This window comes from Pagrus major, chromosome 2 (assembly GCF_040436345.1).
Source record: "Pagrus major chromosome 2, Pma_NU_1.0".
Taxonomy (NCBI): domain Eukaryota; kingdom Metazoa; phylum Chordata; class Actinopteri; order Spariformes; family Sparidae; genus Pagrus; species Pagrus major.
The window spans coordinates 2,986,309-3,006,135 of NC_133216.1; the positions used below are offsets into that span (position 1 = coordinate 2,986,309).

Consider the following 19,827-nt stretch of genomic DNA (forward strand, 5'->3'; position numbering starts at 1 on the left):
CTAAGTGTTAAAATAGGCTATTTTTTGTATTAGAGCTGCATATAAGGACTGTTTTTATAATTTGTAATTATTTCCCCTATTAATTGATTAGTTGTTTGGTCAAAAAATGTCATAAAAAAGTGAAAAATGTCCATTCCAGGTTCCCAGAGACCAAAGTAATGTTTTCAGAGGTTTATTTTGTTCAACCAGCAGTCCAAAACCCCGAGATACTTCAGGTTACTGTGATGTTAAGAAAGAGAAAAACAGCAAATCTTCACATTGAGAAGCTGCAACCAGCGATTGGTTGGTGGTTTAGCAAGAGAAAAAGTACATGAACAAGTAATCAGTTATCAAAATATCGGCCAAAGTAACTACTTGTGTTAGCTCAGTTATTGTCAGTATCGTAAAGCAGTGGATTAAAAAAACACAAGTACGTTTAAAAAAACACTGTAGATTTTACAGGTAAAATTTAAAGGCTGTTTATGAGAATACAGATCATTCAAATGTACAAACAATGCAAAACAAAATTCAAAAACTCAACTGATTATAAATATTGCCACACAACTTGTATTCTGACTACGTGTCAAAGTGTTTACGTCTAATCCTATTGATTCACAAAGGTCACAGTTTCATATATTTTTTTAAACCAATAAAGGAGGAGAGCGTTGTTTCTAGTTTTAACCGGTGAATTAAAAGTACTCCAGCTCATCACCACTCCTACTTCTGCTACATGCTACTAACACAACTGCTGGCAATTCTGTTAAATAGAGTCAAATATTTCTGAAAGATATTTTCAGTAAATTACACACAGAGGAGAGCTTGTTTAATCTGAAAGTCTTTTCAAACCCTGATATATATTACATGAACAGACACAGTGACCAACAGTCAGGTGATCAACAGTTAACTTCCTGGAGCTCGATGCCAGCTGCAGATGTTTTGACCCTCCTCCGGTCTCCTCTCTTTGTGAAGACTCCCACTATGATCACCATGATGGGCAGAGCCACGCAGAGCATGATGCGGCTGATGGGCAGGTGGACGGGACAGGTAACGTCAGTCGAAGGGGTCGGAGCAGTGGGAGCAGTGGGAGCATCTTGAAACAAAAAGCTGGATGTGAAGTCCAGAAACACCGCCCTGATGTTTCCCTCGGTGGTCACCTGACACCTCCACTTCCTGCTGTTGTCTTCCCTCTGGAGGTTTGTCACCAGGGTGATGTTGCAGCGAGAGCGACCAATCAGCTCGTACCTGCACCAGATCACACAGTCATCAATTAATGTTTCATATATTTTCTTTATTGCTGTCGTCGAGTACTTAGTAGTAAAAGGACAGGTCGGGTAATACTCAGTAACATCAACAAATCCCAAACTGTAGAATGATTCTGACTAACAAGTAAAGCGTCATGTCTTCTTCATCTGCGCCCAAACGATCCATGGTTGTTTAAAAACACATCAGTGAGCCACACTGTTGTTCCTTCATTCCCATGAACACACACTGAAGTTTACTTTGACTCCCACACACACCGTCCTGCTGCCACCAATACTCACAAAGCACCAAATGTGGATTAATCCGCTGCTAGAAATAGTCCCACACAAATGTACTTTTTCCTCCTGTTTGTTTGATAAAAGCTTAACTTAGCAGCTATTTTAGAAAATTAAATCTCCTCTTTGCTTTTGAGAGGGACGGAAACACGGCGGTCACAAAACAAAACTGGTCTGTGGACGATAAAACTTTTTTGTTGGAGATCTTAAAGGTTTTAAGGATTGTTGAACGCCTCGATGGTCGAAAGGCTCGAAACAAAGAGTTGTGTTTGCAGAGAGGAGTGAAGCAGCTTTCCACTGAACCAGAAACACAAATACTGTTCCCAGGATACAATGTGGGAACAGGTGGAGTGAATGAATGAATGAATAAATCTATATATGTTATTTATGGCAGATTAGCTGCCTAGCAGCGGGCAGAACCACTTCGCACATGACAAGAAAGTTCAATCCTGATTTAATGCTTTTAAACACACATCTTATCACATCACTTCATTTGGTGTCAGTGGAAAACAGTTCAACTGGAATCTCTAATCAGAAATATTGTCCGTGCAACCAGAAATACTGATGGTTTTGGGGTTTTATCGAATTTGTTGACACTAAGAGAAAGAAAGAATAATATCAGCTTCAAAAACTCAAGTTAGTACTTAATAATAATGTACGGAAGCCTATTTATGCCAGATATCTACCAAAACTAGCAAATGAATTAATTTATTTTCATGCTTTTTAATTACATTTTAAAATCAAAATATCTGTTACATTTAGGTTCCTTTGTTATTGTTCATTTGTGTTTTCTGTCAGAATTATAACTGCTCTGAAATGAAGAAATAGTCACCTGTACCACACATCGAACCATAATGACACAATTACATTATTATTATTATTGATGTTGTTGTTTATTTTTATTATAAAAACAGGTATTTGTAATAATAAAAAATAAACAACAAAATAAATGCACCTGCTGTCTTCGGGCTGCAGCGTGGTCCCGTCTGCAGCCGCCCAGCTGAGGTTGAACACACTGGAGTACGACCTGCAGCTGCCGGCGTCGTAGTAGGTGAACAGGACGCAGTTGAGGGCGAGGTTTCCTCCAGGCTGCAGGTCGGTGATGGTGGACTGTGAGGTGATGGTGAGGAGGGAGAGGTAAACGTCAGTGACAGACTTTCCATCCTGCAGGCAGACGTAGGAGCCGGCGTCGTCGACCCTGAGGTCACGGAGTGTGAGAGAGCAGTTGGATGTGACGGACAGGCGGCTGGATTTGTCTGAGTCCATCCTCACCTTCCCCCTGCTCACCTCCTCGGTGAACCGGACCTGGCCGCCTTTGAAGAAGGTCCAGGAGACGAGGGAGCAGTCTGGGTTTGAGACCAGGCCGGCGCAGGGCAGCAGGGTGTCACCTCCAAGTCTACTGTACACAAACACTGAGTCTTTTTTACACATCACACCTGGAAACACAAAAGTCTCTGTCAGCAGCCCGTGGAGAGAGATTTCAAACATCCAAATGATGATTAATCTATAAACTCATCTTCATTTTTTATAATTCAGATAAATCCACAGTTTACTGATGTTACATGGAAATCTGCATCTTTTAGATGTTGGGAGCAAAAGCACTGATACTCTTTTTAATCCTTTGTGATCAAGGATGAATCAGAGAGGGACTTTCCCCTCTCAGTTTCATTTTAATCATTTCAAAGAAGTCTGCAGCTAAACCTCAAACAACGAATAAGAAAGGAATTAAGTGGATCACTTTAAGGTCGGCTTGAGTTTTTATAACCCTCTAGGTTTTATTGCTCAAGTCATACTTGAGCTGAAGTAAAGAGATCATTTATTTATTTATTTATCGGTTTATTCGACTGGGACAGTGTAGTGTCATGTAGGCATCGCAAGGTAAGAGGTAAGAGTGAATGGTAAGAGTGAATTTTTGTCATTAATGTTGTCATTGTGTCCCTCTTTTCTGCAGAACCAGCACTTTTACTATTGATACTTAAGTATATAAGTTTACTCAAGAAGGCTGATCTATTTATCTGATCATCTGGTGACATTATTTACTATTTTACATTATCGTTTCAGTACTTTTGCTCAAGAAAAGAACCAGAGTACTTCTTCCACCTCTGACCCAATCAGATCCAGCCATAAACAGATCAAAATAAATCGTACCTGTTGGAAGCAGACAGGTGAGCAGCAGAACTCTCGTCAGGTCTTTCAGGGTCGTCATGTCTGTTTTCACCTCTGCAGCAGCTCTCTGTGTGTCTCTGTGATGCTGCTGCCGCTCTTTAGGCGACTGTCTTCATTTCCTGTGTTAACTGAACTGAACAGGACACACACACATCAGCCTCCATCCCCACTGAGAGACACAAACACTGAACATTGTTTTGATATAAAGATTTAATGGCTCATTAGAGGATGAAGTGATGAGACCTGCAATTTAATCTGCTGTTCGATTAATGCAAAAAAGTTACATCCAGCAAATTACAGCATCATCTCGACACCGCTGTGATTGTTTTAATGCAGTAAAGTAAAGTTATCTCCTCACCTCCATGTTTATGGAAAGTCAGGTGAACTTTCGTAGTCCACAAGACATTTCTGGAGCTTCACGGCAAAACAGAGTTGCAGCATCCTCTTAAAGAACTGACGTAGCTGGAGACTTGTTTTAAAACCTCGAGGCCCTGAGATCCCAAAATGATTTGACAAGACGTCATTTACACCCTCGACTCACAGTTGACATAATAACTGTAAACAAATAGGTACATAAGAGTAATATATGCGTATTTCGGTACAGTGAAGATTTCAGCCGAAAGAAAGGGCGTAAATCAAATCAGTTTGTGATCCTGGGCCTCCTGTAGACTTGACAGACGAGCTGTATGGAGCCATTTTACGTTTTTTTGGTTGTTTTTTACGTTTTAAAACAAGTCTCCAGCTGCTTCAGTTGTTCAGGAGAACGCTGCGACGCTGTTTTGCTGTGAAACTCCAGAAATGACTGACTTTCCATCAGCGTGGAGGGGGAGGAGATGATGACTGATAATGTTTTCGGTTTTGGGTGAACTTGTCCTTTAAATTTACATTTTAAAAGAAGCTTACTCAAGTAATTCAAATGTTATATTTCATTATATTTAAAAGGAATGTGAATTAATGTCCACAAACTTGTTTTTAAAGATACTGATGCTAATTTCTACAAGATGATTGGACTGAAAACAGACAAATATAAAATATAAAATATAGAGAAAGAGACTCAACGACATGCAAGAACTGTTACTATTTACATTTTTAAGACAAATGTTGCTTTTGACTTTATCACTGGGTGTTTTCACTTCAGTTTGGTGTTTCATAAATGACCCTGGCGGTTTGATACGTGTCTCTCTCATCATCTCTGTACCGTCAACAATGCACCTTAAAAGTCAAAGAAAAAGAATAAATACTGGATAAATATGTGCACATGATGTACATATACATGTTTATATATATTGCAATAAAAAACTATAAAACAACATCAGTCAGAATAAATACAAGTTAAAGAAAGACACATCCACCTTCTGACCTTCATGTCTTATTGTCACGTATCAGAGTCACTTTTCTTATAATGTGACAGAAGGTGTGAAACGCAGCGGTGGGCACTTTTTTGTCCCTGTGGGGGTTTTAAGAGGAAATGTGATTGTGACACGTTGTGGTGAAAATACTGTAGAAGAGGTCGCAGGTCCACGTTTCTCCGTACAGAGGAAGGAAAAGCACTCGAGAACCAAAGTCATGTTTCAAATCCGTCCAGGTGATTTGGGCTGTTTTTAACTTTATTTCACCAAACAGCTCTGTTGAAGTTTGAAAATATGTATATTAATTTATTTTATTTGTATATATGTTTATTAAACTCAAATCATGAGCGCTCCAGAATGACTCATCTGACCTCGATACGTCAGAATGCGACCCAGTTAAAAGCAGTAAGAATAAAAACTGTATAGAAAGAGCGTCTTCTCGCTGGTGTTTGCTCAGACTCTGTATATCTTAAAGTTGACCTGACACTAAAAAAAGTCAGGAAACCGATAACCTCTGAATTATTGAGTAAAGCAGACTATTAAATTTAAGTTGTGTGAACGTTAACGTTTTAACAACTTAAATGTTTTAGTCTGCTTTACTCGGTGATTCCTAAACTCTAATATTAGAATATAATATATAAACTATTCCTGAAATTCACTCACAGCTTGTGGTGTTTTTGTGCTGCTGTATTCGTGCCCACTGTGTTTTGTTGTTGTTCACAGTGTGAGCACACAGGAAGCGCTGTGACGCGGAGGGTTGACACCCTGCCCGGCTGTGTGGTGAACGCTGCTCCGCTCTCAACATGCTGGTTCAGCTTTTGTGTTCGATGACCTTTTTCTTTCTTTTCATCTGGGTCATGGATTTCCCAGTGTTGTGTTTGTGACGCAGTGTTATCCTCGACAACTGAACATCACTGGTGCTAAAACACAACACAGCACTGTGAAGGATTTCACACCTAACTACTCTTACGAGGTGCAAACTCGATATGCAACCGCCTGAATAACATCAGCAGATTTAACTCTACAAACTCTGGACTTACAGAGTTGAAGCTGTTTATTTGTATTACATTATGTATTACACGTGTTCATGTTAATGTGTCCATTCCCCTGTAGCTCGTTAAGCACACACAAAACAAACTGCTTCTTATTATATATATAATAATTAATCAAAAGTTGTCCAACAGAACAAATACACAGAAGAAAAAGAAAAAATCATGCAACATATTGACGGTGACACTTAAATCTGAGTTAGTTACAAGCCTGGTTCGAGTTATGAGGGAGCTCAGCTGAATAATATACATCAGTAACATCATTAAAACATTACCAACAAGCATCACTGTAATCACAAATAATGCATTTTTCAATGTAATGAGTTTTCTTGATGTTAATGACACAAATTAGCTGAATGAAACATGTTTTCCTACAGAATCAAACCTGAACACCACACCTGGGCAGTTCAGAGGACGAGGATGTGATGGAAGACATTTTCTGCCAGTGAAAGACAAGAAGTTGATGAAAATGTAGCCTTTATTAAAAATATATATATGTATATTCCCACAGAACTATGACATTTTATCCAATAATTTAAACTTTTTACCTCATCATTTTAACTTTTATTCTCATAATTTTGCCCCTTATTACCATAATTTTGACTTTGTACATCATAATTTGACAATTTATCCTATAATTTAAACTTTTTACCTAATAATTTTGCCCTTTTTCTTATAATTTTGACTTTTATTATCATAATTTTGACTGACAATGGAAATATTTTTTCATCAAGTTTAGTTTTCATCTTTTTTTTCTCTTCAACTGGTGGAAACGAGCCTCCAAAAGTCCGTCTCCCTCTTTCTCTCTCATTATTTATTTATTTATCTCTGCCCCTCAAACCTAGTAATCTTAGACCCCCACAAAGTACTAGATTACTAGTAAATCTTATATTTTCTAGATGAAACACATTCCCTAACATCCCTCACATGTCAAACGTTGGGGCTTCTCAGGTTTGCAGAATTGCAGCAGTTTTCTGGGTGGTGGAGAGATGAGAGAGACTCTACCTGACTTTCTTTATGTTTCAACTTCACGTTTGTTTAGGATGAATTTTCTATTTGTTTTCTCACAACGAAAAAAAACTTGGTTAGTGTTTGGAAAACATCCTGGTTTGGATTAAATTACCTGTTCTGGTCGCCACAAGAACAAATGGAAACGTCCTCAGGTGCGACTCGTTGCCTTGTTGGCTGCAATATGTGAAAGTCAGCTAGTAAGCATTTACTTTGAACGTGATATTCCACGTTTGGGACACATCTCGACCTTGGACGTACCTGTGGTTTGCCGAAACGTTGACTGCAAACATCACATCCTGGAGACTTGGCTGCTCCATGACCCCTAGAAGTGTGGTTAAGGCAGCAGGTGTTGAGTTTACGACCTCTGACATTGTAAGAATTGGTGTGATGAAGTTTTTTGGGGTGAAGTATCTTTGAAAGATAAGCCTGAAATTAGACACAGTGCCTTTAGCATATGGTTTAATAATCAGACTGTCAAACGCAGCATGACTGGGTTTCTGCTCAAACACGAGCTCTTAAGAAGTGTTGCAACTGTAGGAAGCAGAAAAGGTGTGAAGCTTGGAGCCGAGATGTCTGCAGCAGGTGTTGAAAAGACGCGAGGTGATGATTAATATAGAAATATCCTAGAGAGACTATACTCTAGAGCATATCAGGGTGTCCAGGTAGTTTTTAGTGCCTTTTAATATAGAAAACACCTGAGAGCAAACTTTTAAGGAGTTTTGTTTTATGGGGTCGTTCCTATAAGTCTCTTGTTGGACTGTTAATGATTTAAAGCTTATAAGAAAGGTGGTCGATCTGTAGCTGGTCAGGCATCACCAGGCGAGCAGCCACACCAGGAAGACAAAATACCTAAATAGACAGTCAGATTGTTCAGATGTTGTTGTTTATTAAAACTGAGCAGCAGTACATGATTTCACTGACATTACACTGGATATGAAACAATACTCATATACACGAGCACCTAAATTAATCATTAGATAAAAGGTCTTTGTTGTTAGAGAGTAAGGATACATAAACACTTGATCTTACACCACCGTACGTTTGAAATTAATTATTTACAGATACTTTACTGACCCCTTGTGTCTAAAATGTTCAAAATCAAGACCCCGTTTTCTTTAAATGGGTGAATAAACATGCAGCATGACTTACACACATTTAGGAGAAACTGCAGCAACTTTGAACAAATACTGTCTGTTGTTTGTATGTACAGTTTGGTTGCCGTCTTCTCGTCACCACCAGGTGAACATGAGTTTGTAGAAGTAGTCGTAGCTCCTGGACAGGAAGCTCTTCTCCATGACGTGCGGCTCGATGCTCACCCTGTAGCCCTGACTCTCGATGTCCGTCTTCACGCAGTCCAGCAGGTCTTTAACGGACGGGAAGGCCTTCCAGGGTCCGAACGTCACCACCGACTCCTTGTCCGCCTCCAGGCTGTTGATGGCGTTGTCATAGAAACCCAAATCCTCCTCCGTCCGCAGCACGCAGATCATGATGGTGGAGTGGCGGGCGGCGATGGCCTCGGCTCTGGCGATACGAATCAGCACCTGGAAGAAATATTTACCTGCATTTATCAGCAAAATGTGCTTCACGTATGAAAAGTTAAAGGACTCAAGTTGCAGAAAAAATGTTTCCTGTCATTAATGTGAATGTGTGACTTCACTGCTGTAGATGATTCAGCTGGAGCTCATTTTAACTCCTTAATATACTGTTGGCAGTTTAATCTACAGTAATGAAACAGCCTGTTCTCAGCTTTGTGACGAAGCATTTTCCAGCTAATCAAAGGGGAGTTTAACGAGTTTATCTAGCTGAAGAAGAAGAAGAAGGAGGATTTTCTCAACACGTAAAGGAACAATTCATGTTGTGTTGTCCCTCCGTCAGTGAGTGTTTCTGACCTCGATGTTTTCTTTGTAGTGAGGGACTCTGGAGAGGAACTGCTGCCTTCCCACCAGCTCTCCAAACAGCCGAGGAGTTTCCTCCAGACGTTTGATCAGCTGTTTGATGTTGTAGTACACCGCCTCCCTGTGGACCTGCAGAAACACACACACACACTTCAACAGGCGGACTGATCGCGTCTGTTTCTGAGGTGACAGGAGCCGTTCACATCCTTCATGATGTCTTTAAAGCAGTCGACTGATGAAACAGCAGGTCTCAAACCTCCTGGATGTTCTCTGTGGGCACACAGTCGGATCTCAGGAACTCCAGGACGGCTCCGAAGTGCGAACCATCGCGGTCGATGAAGTATCGTCCCTGCGTGTCGGTGCGTAGTTTGGGCTGACCGCTGAACAGCTCGGCCAGCTTGGAGTCGGGGTGTTTCCTGAGCGTGCTCAGAAAGGTGCTGAACGGGTGACCCCCGACGTTTAACTGCACGACCGGAGAGGGCTGAGGGGACAAAGATTACTCATTTACTTCAGGTTTATTTCTCCCTTTTTGTTTTGTGTCCTGAGAACATATATCTCATTCATAAGTAAATCAAAATAACTGCATTGAAAAGAAAAGTAATGTTTGAGCAGCCTCTCAAGCAGGAATCAGCTACACTACCCAAACACTGTACTTTTAACAGTGAGACTCGGGTTGAGTTTAATTCTTGTTTCTGACAGATTCTGTCATTTTAAAGATATTGGTAAAGATGAGTGCACAGCATCCACTTTACAGGTGACATTTTCCAGACTAGCTTACTGCAGATTGATGGCAAGTTCATTATCCATTATTTTTCTTGATTAGCTGTTTATTCTTTGTCAAAAAATAGAAAAAAACGCCCTCTCACCACTTCCGAAATGACAAACTGAGTCCAAAACAGTCCAAAACTCAAAAGATATTTAGTTTAACGTTATAGAAGACTAAAACAACAGCTAACATTGAAAACCCAGTGTAGTCCGGGTTTAATTTACAGTGGATGCTGAATAAGTGAGAAGTGACTTTGTGGTTTGGGAACATGTGATTTGCATTTACTATAACTTTTGTCATCGTATAAACTATAATGATCGTTTTTTTATTCATTGTTTGGTCTATAAAACTTATGCAGGGCACCACAGACATATCAGTAGGCCAATATTATCGGCCGATACTGGCCTATCACAGATTAATCAGTACTGGCACATATGTTGTCTGAAACGGGCCGATATGAAACATTTTTTAAGAGTTTATAATGTGAAAAATGATGCATAAATCATAATAATTTAATATATATGTGTAAAATATGTGTTTAATAACCACATCTGACGGATCATTATGAAAAAAATACGTTTACCTCCCAGAGCTCAAAGAGACGTCTTCAAATAGTTTCTACAGGTTTCTTCATTTACCGTCATAAATGCTGGAACCAGAACATGTTTGACACTGATGCCTGAAAAATTACTGGAATGAAACAAAATCAACTCATCAATGAGTCGACTGATCGCTGCAGCTCTAGAATAAACCACAGTGAACATGATACTGTAGATTAAATGACAGTGAAAACAGCTGTTCTTGTCCTCACTTACAGCTCCTTAATTACTTTAACACACACACACACACACACACACACACACACACACACACACACTGTGTGTTCAGTAAAGGGCGTCAGCGTGAGTCACCTCCATATTGATTTGCTCAGGTTGATAAGACCTCGTGCCTCCACTGTCTCTCAGAAAACCAGTCCAGTTACAGCAGATCTATGATCAATAACTGTAGTGGTGGAAAGTAACTAAGTACATTTACTCAAGTGCTGTACTAAAGTACAATTTTGAGGTACTTGTACTTGAGTATTTCCATTTTGGATTGCTCACTCCACTACATTTTAAAGGCAATATTATACTTTTTACTCCACTACATTCATATCATAACTTTAGTTACTAGTTACTTTGAGGATTACATGCTGCATCAGAGCCAAAGTAGAACATTTTTAATAAACTGTCTTTATCGACAGTCGGATTTTAAAAAATCTGAATATCGGATCCAATAATCGGTCGACCTGTAGTGTACAATGTTTCCATACATGTAAATACTTTATATGTATAAGTTACTTGTACTTTTGATACTTGAGTACATTTATTATCAGATACTTTCCCAATGTAATACAATATCTGCATACTTATTAAAGTATGACTTTTAATTACTTTTTACCATACTGGAAAGTAACTAAGTACATTTTTGTATGCTTGTAAACTTTGAATACTTGAGTACATTTAATACCAGATACTTTGAGTAAGTAAGTAATATTTGAATGGCTGACTTTCACCTTAACCAAAGTAATATTTTAAACACGGTATCTTTACTTTTACTCAAGTATGACTTTGAGGTACTTTTACTACACAGAGTACAGATTATGTACATACATTTAAATATATGTATACGTTACTTTTATTTGTAATTATAATACTTAAGTACATTTATTGCCAGAAAATAACTGTTGATACTTGAGTACATTTAATACCAGATACTTTATCAAATTAAATTTAACAAAATCTATCTTTTAGGAACTTTTTGTAACGCTCAAAGTAACGTTAATTTACTCAATATGGCACTTAAGTACATATTTGAGTTTATATTTGAGTACTTCTTCTCCACTACCACTCAGTGATTATTGTACTTTTTACTCCACTACATTTAATTTAGTTGAGTAAATCGTGTATTTCCCTGTGAGACACATTTAAGGGTTAATAAACTTTTACTTCTGTCTCGGTTCGTTACTTCTCGAGTTTCCTCATCGTTTACGTTCCTGCAGAACATGGCGGCTGTTTCAACTCGTTCAGACCTTAAAATGACTGAAAGAAAAGAAAACCTGCAGGAAGAAATGAGCTCAGTATGGAAACAAGAACAAAGGTGTGTTATCCTCAGTGGTGTGTAGCCTCTCTGCGCCTCCATCACCTGTTCAGGCAGGTAACAGGTGAGTTTGACGCTCGCTGCTTCACTAAATCTTAACCTGTGATGTTAAAAGTCAGTGTTTCTTACTGGAGCTGCACCTGAAGACTGTTTTTCAGGTGATTTGTAGTCCGGCAGACTCATCTTGACTTCAGGGTCTGTTCAGGTGGGAGATTTCTTCTTCTTCTTACACCGCTCAACAGGTAGGAGCCAGGGGGCGTGGCCTAACCCGGACCTGCAGGTGCTGTAGTGCTGAGAAGATGAGTCACTCTGGAGTAAAATCTATGACTTTGGTCTGTCAACATTTGGGAAACTCTGCTCTCATTACCAAATCGAGTAAAATAAAGATAATGTATTAAAATATTACTTCGGCTGAAGTAAAAGTCACCCAGAGGAACAGTACTCGAGTAAAAGTCTTAAAGTATCTGATTTTATATGTACTCAAGTCTTAAAAGTAATTCTGGCACTAAAGTACCGAAGGTGCAAGTAAAACTAAACATATAGTTACATTTTTGTCTTTGTATACATTTACACACAAATGTAACTATAGTTACAAATATATATATTAATATACACATTTTTATTAGTGAGTACTTAAGTATTAAAAGTAGAAGTATATAATTCATACCCACATGTATGTATAAAATGCATACTGTGGGCAGTACCCAAAAGTCATACTTAAGTAAAAGTAAAGATATCTTTTTAACATACTACTGTGGTAAGAGTAAAAGTCACCCATGAGTAGTACTTGAATAAACATCCTAAAGTATCTGATTTTAAACGTACTCGAGTATCAACAGTAAAAAATGTATTTAAAAATAAATGTTCTACTTCTGCTCTGATGCTGCATGTTATCTGCAAAGTATTCAAGTAATCAAATAAATGTAGGGGAGTGAAAAAGTACAATATTTACCTCCAAACTGTAATGGAGTAGAAGTATAAAGTAGCAGAAAATGGAAATACTCAAGTGAAGTTCAAATACCATCAAAACTGTGCCTGCCCCAACTGCTTCACAAACTAAAATACACCTGTGCAGACTGATAATTATCTACTTAACTTCCATGGTTTGATGTAAAACACGTGGTTTCAAACTTTTGTTTTGACTGCTCCGTGTGATTATGTTGTATTTTATGATGCATTCAAATATGAACGCTGTGGAGGTAGTTTACATTGATTTTGAAAGATGGAACAAATGGTGTTCTTATATTTCAATCAGAAACTTATAAATTAACCAAGAGGTCATAGGTCCAACACGATTTACCCAACACTCAAATTAAAAATGGGATTTTTTTTATAAACTTCACTTCAGCAGTCTGTTTCTGGTGCCAGGGATCAGAACAGAGTGAGACATCTTGTTTCCTCCTGTCAGATAGTTCTGGTCTGACTCAATCTTCCCAGAGCAAACACAAGGAAATAAAACTCTTATGCAATCTTTTTTGACCAAACCGGTGTTTAAAAGACTTAGAAATTTAAGGAGCGTGTCAGATTATGATCTTGTGTTCTGTATATTATGTTCTACAGCTCTTCGGTTACCTCTAGATGTGGATAGCAAACGATACCTTGTTGATAAAAACATTTCTGACCCGTTAAAAGAATTAAATACTTGAGGAGCTTCACATTCAAACATTTGCGTGACCAGTGAACTGTAATTCCCCAAACTTATCAAGACTGAACAGTGCAACAAAGTGACCACAACATGTGAAGTGTATTTTCCAGATTTTATTGTTTTTGTACACAAAAAACCGAAGGTCTTGCTTCCATCTGATCGAACTGGAAAACCTGAAAAAAGACAAATTCAATCAATTAAAACCAGCATCAAACACGTATGACTTCATGTTAAAAACAATGAATGGTTTTAGTCAAAACCATCAATGCTTCAAATATTAGTTGTCTCATGACTGATGATTTTTATAACATTCAAACTTATGTTAACGGGCCATCAGTTATAATTGATCTTGACACTTTACAGGTTTGTACCAATTCTCGTTCATTTCAGGCTTAAACTGATTAATATATAGTATAAATTTATTCTTTTAATCCTTAGATTTTTTTATCAATCAATTTATTCTAGATCTAAAGGAATCCTGTGTCCAACAGTGTCTTTGTTGGCAAGTAAATCCTGTGAAAGCAAATACTTTCCGGTTTATTTTGGTTTGCTCGGTTTGTTGGCGTTATTAACCTACACTCACTCCTCCTCAGTTATTCTTAAAAACAGCTTCAATCCTTCTCAGACAAATGCCTCAATGTCTTCAACCAAAAAGGGCTCGCTGCTCTGAGGAACTGGGACAGAACCACAGAACGTGAATCTGAACCAGAAACCACCAGAACCAGAATGAGACCTGTTCCGACTCGTCATCGTATCATCACCGAAGGGACTAAAACAGAATTTTTTTGTGTACTGCCTGGATATGGTCAAATTAAAGTGACGTTTTAAGCATATTTCGTTCACCTAAAAAGCCAACGCCTACGTCACAATCAAGGCCTACAGTGTGTTATCACTGAATCAGATGTTTCCACATTATAAAAATCAGGTTCACTACAATCATGACAAAAACGTTAACTGTACTGAAGACAGCTGGATCGCTCAGTTTGTAATATATAGATTAAAATACTTCAAGATTATACCTGTCCTCTGATATTGAGCCATTGTGTTTACATTCAAAGTGTACTCATGATTGCTGCATCGTGTATCCTGAGTCATTTTGGGGCACTGGTTGTGTCCATCCTAAGAAATTAACAGTAACACATTTTTGCAATTGCAATTTTTTCTTTAAAAGAAAACAAACCGCGGGTCCCTAATTGTGTTAAAGATGCTGATTCTGTGGTGTCCATTATCCCAACAGAACACTTGAAACCAGTCACTACTCAAAGGTAACAAACAGTAAAGAGTAAACCGGCTGATGGGACCCTGCCGTCTCTGACCTTCTTATGCGGTGGGTACAGGTGTTCCCTGGGGCATGACGGGCACGTCTGGCTTGGCCCCCTTCTGCTCAGAAATGGGTGTGGTGGGCGCGGCCTCCTCCTTGGGCTCCACGATGCTGACGTGGTCGGGCAGGGGCTTCTTGGGGCCGATCTTACCGGTGGGGTCCCAGGGCAGCATGATCTTCACCTTGATGCCCAGCACACCTGATGATGACCGACAATGACATGAATAAAACATGCATTACTAGTACCAGCAAAAACAAATGAAGTACAGCTGGAATCTAACTGTTTCTTTAATGTTGCTGCTGTGTCCCTGGTCGAGCTGTACTCACCCTGCCTCAGCAGGACGTGGCGGACAGCTGTGTCGACGTAGTAGTTGACGGGGTCTCCGCTGTGGATCATCAGACCGTCCACAAACTTCATGGACTTGGCCCTCTGACCCCTCAGCTTGCCGGACACCACGACCTCACAACCCTTGGCACCGCTCTCCATGATGAACCTCAGAACACCGTAGCAGGCCCTGAGAGAAAAGAGGGTAAGAACAGTGTGAATAGACAGAAACTTTCCTGTTCTTTTGGTAAGAATGAACAAGTGTCTCAAAAATCTCAAAGTTTTAAAATTTACTGCAAAGATGGCAGTTTCTGCTGGGTTTAGGCACAAGGAATACTGAGCTATATTGTGGTTGATAGACCGTATATTTCTGTGATTAAAAAAAAAAAAAAATAGGCAGCTAATCTCATGAAAGCAGAGACCATAACATCTACAACAGTACTTTCAGCAGATGCTACTTCAACCCTTCTCAGACAAATGCCTCGATGTCTTCAACCGAAAGACTCGCTGCTCTGAGGAACTGGAGCAGAACCACAGAACGTGAACCTGAACCAGAAACCACCAGAACCAGACTGAGTCCTGTTCCGACTCGTCATCGTCTCATCACTGAAGGGACAAAAATTGAACGAACACGAGGCTCATTACAACTCAAAAATTATTAGGATTCAATTGTATTTCCTCTTCATACAGCTATGAAAACAAAACGTAAAACGATGTGCTGAATTTGAGGACACACAAACCTACTTTGTTACATCACATTATAATCCATGAACCAAAATTTGGTTTACATTAATATCAATCATCCAATTCACTACCAGCATGGGAAACCGAACTACAAGCTGCTTCATATCAGAGTTACCGTGCACTCGCTCTAAATATGACGCAACTCCTTAAAACATTAAAGCTACATTTGAGCAAAGATTAATTCAAAAAAAACAAAAAGGTATGATCAGCTCAGCCAACAGAAGAGAAAATCATGGGGCTGTACAGAACATTTTAATACTCAATCACCATTCAAAGGCTGAACTACATTTATACAAAGACAAGAAAAATCTACTTTGGCTCTAGTACTATAGACATTGAGGATTTATCTGAAGTTTCTTTCAAAAACCTCAACTGAAGCTTTGAATGAACCGACAGTAAATCCTCCCAGTTCTTGAACAGCAGTGCTTACCTACGCACAGCCAGACCTCCCAGCAGCTTGTAGCGCAGAGACTCAGCCTGAGCGATGGCGCACAGACCACGAGTGGCAACTTTCTCAGCATACAGCTAAAAGAGAGGAGAACGTTCAGTCAACAACTGCATGCTGCCAACGGAAAGTAACAACTATTGCAAAGACATTTTATTACGTTATATGCAGATAAATAAATTGGCTCTACATACATCATGTTTTCATAAAACAGCAGCAGTGGACAGAAAATCTCACTCCTGTCTACGTCATTAATCTGGTCTAGATCCTTTTTTTTTTGGAAATGCGAAACACTCCTGATGCTTCAACCCTTCTCAGACAAATGCCTCTGTGTCTTCATGTGAAAAGGACTCCCTGATCTGGGGAACTGGAGCAGGACCACAGAACGTGGACCCGAACCAGTAACCCACAGAACCAGACTGAGTCCTGTTCTGTCTCGTCATCGTATCATCACCGAAGGGAGGACAAGACTGAAGCCTGTGCGCCTGAATTATTTAATATTAAAACACAAACAGGATGTTTTAACATCAGTTAAATACTGTGGCTCCTGTGCACAAGCTTGTTGTGTTTACTGTTGGTACCCTTTTTCCAATTTTGAAGGAAAAAGTTGAGTAAGAACTTATTTCCCTCAACAAACTGTTTAAATTCTGTTTTCACAGCAATATGATGCATTTGTTGTAGTAAGCACTTTTCCTCTTGTAATAACCCTGTTTTTTCTTACCTCGACGCTGCCCTCAGGGAAGCCGAACCTCTTCTGGACCACAGCGGTCAGCTCTCTGATGCGACGACCTTTCTCTCCCAGAACATTCTGGGTCCTAGAGACAGTTGAGAGTTAGGGTTACACTGTGACCACGGGCACAAAAGTAGTTCAGCAGCATAAGAAAAGTTCAGTCACTTTCAGTTCAGTTTTTTCGTATGACAGTGTTGAATGTTGTGGACAGGTCTTGTTCTGTAACTTAACATTGTAACAGCTCACTATAAATGCTAAACAAAAACAAACCCATGCACATTTGTCATAGTAGCGTCTGGACACTCACCTTGTGGCCAGGATGATGATCTCTGTCCTGGTTGGAGTCACACGCACCTCCACACCAGAGTAGCCATCCTCAGCAAGCTCGCGAGTCAGGAACTCGTTCAGCTCGGCCTTGAAGATACCGTCTGAGACGAACTAAGAAAGTAGAGAGAAACGTTAATCACTAAACCATCAAAAAAGAAAAACACTGGAGTCAATATTTATTAGAATATGTAGGGAATCATTTGATACAGACTGTATATTTCTGTGATTAAAAACAAAGTTCAGCAAGTCCCATGAAAGCAGAGACCATAAACTCTCCTACAACGGTACTTTCAGCAGATGCTACTTCAACCCTTCTCAGACAAATGCCTCGATGTCTTCAACCGAAAGACTCGCTGCTCTGAGGAACTGGAGCAGAACCACAGAACGTGAACCTGAACCAGAAACCACCAGAACCAGACTGAGTCCTGTTCCGACTCGTCATCGTCTCATCACTGAAGGGACAAAAACTAAAAAAAAGGTACCAATAGTAGGATTTTTTTAATCAATCAAGGACAACTTTATTGCCAATTTAGTAATTCTAATTTTGCCCGAACAGCTTTTCTACAGTTTTCATAGATGCACACTTGAACAATCCCTATACCCAAAATATCTGCAATATCTGTCAGGTCTAGATATAAAAAGTTAAATTTCACTAGCTCCATCCATACCACTGACAGACTGATTTTTTTTTTTTCAGTTTCAAACTTTCTGCAATAAAACAAATAACAGCAAAACTTTAAGCTGCAGGACTTTGGGTCAAAATCTTATTAAATGAGAGTTAATGGTTTTATTTGTGTCAGTTTAGGGGTCACTGTTTGAGAGACACTTCTTGTCACATCCGTTTTAAACTGGATTTATCTCCTGAATCTGACTCTATAATCTAAATTAGATGCTACTGTCAGTCATTAACAGCAATTTAAAATAACTGCACTGTTCAGCCATTATGTTCTGATCCAAATTTACTGATTTCACTCTACATTTCACACTACACACTTTATTTCTGACGGTTCATCTGTTAGCTAGCTCTCCACTGGCCCCAGTCATGAAGCTAACGCACCAGCTAAACCAGAATATGAGACCTTAAAGTTCAATAGCAAATATATTTCACGATAATTGAGGTCCACTACAGCCGCACTCTCAACCGGACCGGGTTTAATACGAGTGCTGGGCTCATGCCGGTGGGTCCATGCCCGGCGGCTGCGGGCAGAGCCATGTTAGCTAGCCAAATGAGGAGGACGCGGCGCCGGCAGCATCTGGATCAATCCTCTCCCGATCAGAGGTGAATAAGCTCGACTAACACCGGAGGGAACACGAAACAGTTGTATCCCAACCGACACGACCTCATTTGTACATCATCTTGCTGTCTGTGCGAGTAAAACGGTGATAAAACAGCGCTAACCTTCCTCTTCTTGGAGATTTGCACCGCCATCTTCAGACAGGCCGTAGACAGGAAAGGACCCTCAACGGAGGCGGAAATGCATTTATACCAAAAAGCATCACTTCCGGTGACGCCGAGTCCAGGCTGTCGTTGGGATTTGTAGTTTTTTTTTATTTAGAGCCGCAAAAACGTACTTTTTAGATTTCAGCAGTAGGTTAGCTAAATATCAACCAGAGGAAAAAATGTCAAATTATTTACAATGTTTCCTTTTTTAATAATAACTTTAAAAATATTTAAGGAGTGACAGGCTTAGGAAATATCACACGATACTTCAGACTGCTGTGTGTTGCTGCAGCGCCACCACAAAACTGTTACTGCCATCTACTGGCGAAACATCGACACTGCACTACAGCTGCTTCAGCAGACAGCAAGTCCATTTATGTTTAAAACATCTGCTGTTCTTTTTTAATAATAACAAAAATAAATAAATCAAATCAAATCAAAGGAGGAGTTCAAGGTTATAAAAAAACACTAAACACAATAAATACATAGATGAAGGTGATTTCATTGCCATCGCTAGATTAAGAAATAAAGTCAGTTATCTAGAAATTATTTGTTTTGTCTTATGCTTATGCTGATGGTATTTGATACCAGATACTTACCAAGTTAAAATTGAATATAGTTCATGTATGAAACCTAATTAACTACAGTTTGATTTAACCTGTTCCTCACAGTCCTGTGTGCGCTGCAGGTTTGATGTCGAGTAAATGGTCACAATCAAGTGTAGGAATGAAAAAGAAAAACAAGGGAAAGACGAGGAGGTATCACATCTGTAAGCTCTCCTGCCTCTGCAGCTTTTAGCCCAAGCTGACACACACCAGTCCCCAGATGGAGATGAACAGGAGGGGGAGATACAGGAGGAATGTAACTGGGATGGAGCCAGCCACAGCCAGAATACAGCACCTGCTGCTCTCAGGGTGGCTCCTGTCCCTCACTTGCAGTGTCCTAAATCTCACATCAACT

At 39.5% G+C, this 19,827-nt stretch overlaps 3 protein-coding genes and 4 non-coding genes across 7 annotated transcripts; all 7 read right to left on the reverse strand.

Annotated features, from left to right (window-relative positions):
- Positions 1–156: 156 nt before the first annotated feature.
- Positions 157–3,747, reverse strand: LOC141015936 (uncharacterized). Its single transcript, XM_073490162.1, has 3 exons — positions 3,663–3,747; positions 2,470–2,950; positions 157–1,221 (listed from the first exon to the last, which is right to left on the reverse strand). The coding sequence occupies exons 1-3, from the start codon at positions 3,718–3,720 to the stop codon at positions 873–875; spliced, it is 888 nt and encodes a 295-aa protein (XP_073346263.1). The 5' UTR covers positions 3,721–3,747; the 3' UTR covers positions 157–872.
- Positions 3,748–7,953: 4,206 nt separating this feature from the next.
- kctd14 (potassium channel tetramerization domain containing 14) lies at positions 7,954–12,133 on the reverse strand. The gene is made up of 4 exons (XM_073491850.1): positions 12,019–12,133; positions 9,241–9,465; positions 8,979–9,113; positions 7,954–8,630 (listed from the first exon to the last, which is right to left on the reverse strand). Exons 1-4 carry the CDS (start codon positions 12,070–12,072, stop codon positions 8,319–8,321), a joined length of 726 nt encoding a protein of 241 aa, XP_073347951.1. The 5' UTR covers positions 12,073–12,133; the 3' UTR covers positions 7,954–8,318.
- Positions 12,134–13,632: 1,499 nt separating this feature from the next.
- rps3 (ribosomal protein S3) lies at positions 13,633–18,900 on the reverse strand. The gene is made up of 7 exons (XM_073484349.1): positions 18,826–18,900; positions 17,407–17,537; positions 17,091–17,184; positions 16,355–16,449; positions 15,183–15,370; positions 14,851–15,054; positions 13,633–13,707 (listed from the first exon to the last, which is right to left on the reverse strand). Exons 1-6 carry the CDS (start codon positions 18,853–18,855, stop codon positions 14,855–14,857), a joined length of 738 nt encoding a protein of 245 aa, XP_073340450.1. The 5' UTR covers positions 18,856–18,900; the 3' UTR covers positions 13,633–13,707; positions 14,851–14,854.
- LOC140992371 (small nucleolar RNA SNORD15) lies at positions 14,151–14,300 on the reverse strand. The gene has a single exon (XR_012178034.1). It is a non-coding gene; the product is annotated as a small nucleolar RNA SNORD15 (small nucleolar RNA).
- On the reverse strand, positions 15,645–15,792 carry LOC140992379 (small nucleolar RNA SNORD15). The gene has a single exon (XR_012178035.1). It is a non-coding gene; the product is annotated as a small nucleolar RNA SNORD15 (small nucleolar RNA).
- LOC140992393 (small nucleolar RNA SNORD15) lies at positions 16,679–16,828 on the reverse strand. Its single transcript, XR_012178038.1, has one exon. It is a non-coding gene; the product is annotated as a small nucleolar RNA SNORD15 (small nucleolar RNA).
- On the reverse strand, positions 17,737–17,884 carry LOC140992386 (small nucleolar RNA SNORD15). Its single transcript, XR_012178036.1, has one exon. It is a non-coding gene; the product is annotated as a small nucleolar RNA SNORD15 (small nucleolar RNA).
- Positions 18,901–19,827: the final 927 nt, after the last annotated feature.

Coding starts and splice junctions, on each gene's coding strand:
- rps3 (XM_073484349.1), bottom strand. CDS start 18,855: ATGGCGGTGCAAATCTCCAAGAAGAGGAAG. Junction 15,371..16,354: donor GGAGGTCTGGCTGTGCGTAG/GTAAGCACTGCT, acceptor CTTTTCTCTCAG/GGCCTGCTACGGTGTTCTGA. Junction 15,055..15,182: donor CCACGTCCTGCTGAGGCAGG/GTGAGTACAGCT, acceptor GGTCATCATCAG/GTGTGCTGGGCATCAAGGTG.
- kctd14 (XM_073491850.1), bottom strand. CDS start 12,072: ATGAGTCTGCCGGACTACAAATCACCTGAAAAACAGTCTTCAGGTGCA. Junction 9,466..12,018: donor AGTCTTCAGGTGCAGCTCCA/GTAAGAAACACT, acceptor TTGTCCCCTCAG/CCCTCTCCGGTCGTGCAGTT. Junction 8,631..8,978: donor ACTACAAAGAAAACATCGAG/GTCAGAAACACT, acceptor TATTTCTTCCAG/GTGCTGATTCGTATCGCCAG.
- LOC141015936 (XM_073490162.1), bottom strand. CDS start 3,720: ATGACGACCCTGAAAGACCTGACGAGAGTTCTGCTGCTCACCTGTCTG. Junction 2,951..3,662: donor CACCTGTCTGCTTCCAACAG/GTACGATTTATT, acceptor TTGTGTTTCCAG/GTGTGATGTGTAAAAAAGAC. Junction 1,222..2,469: donor CTGCAGCCCGAAGACAGCAG/GTGCATTTATTT, acceptor GATCTGGTGCAG/GTACGAGCTGATTGGTCGCT.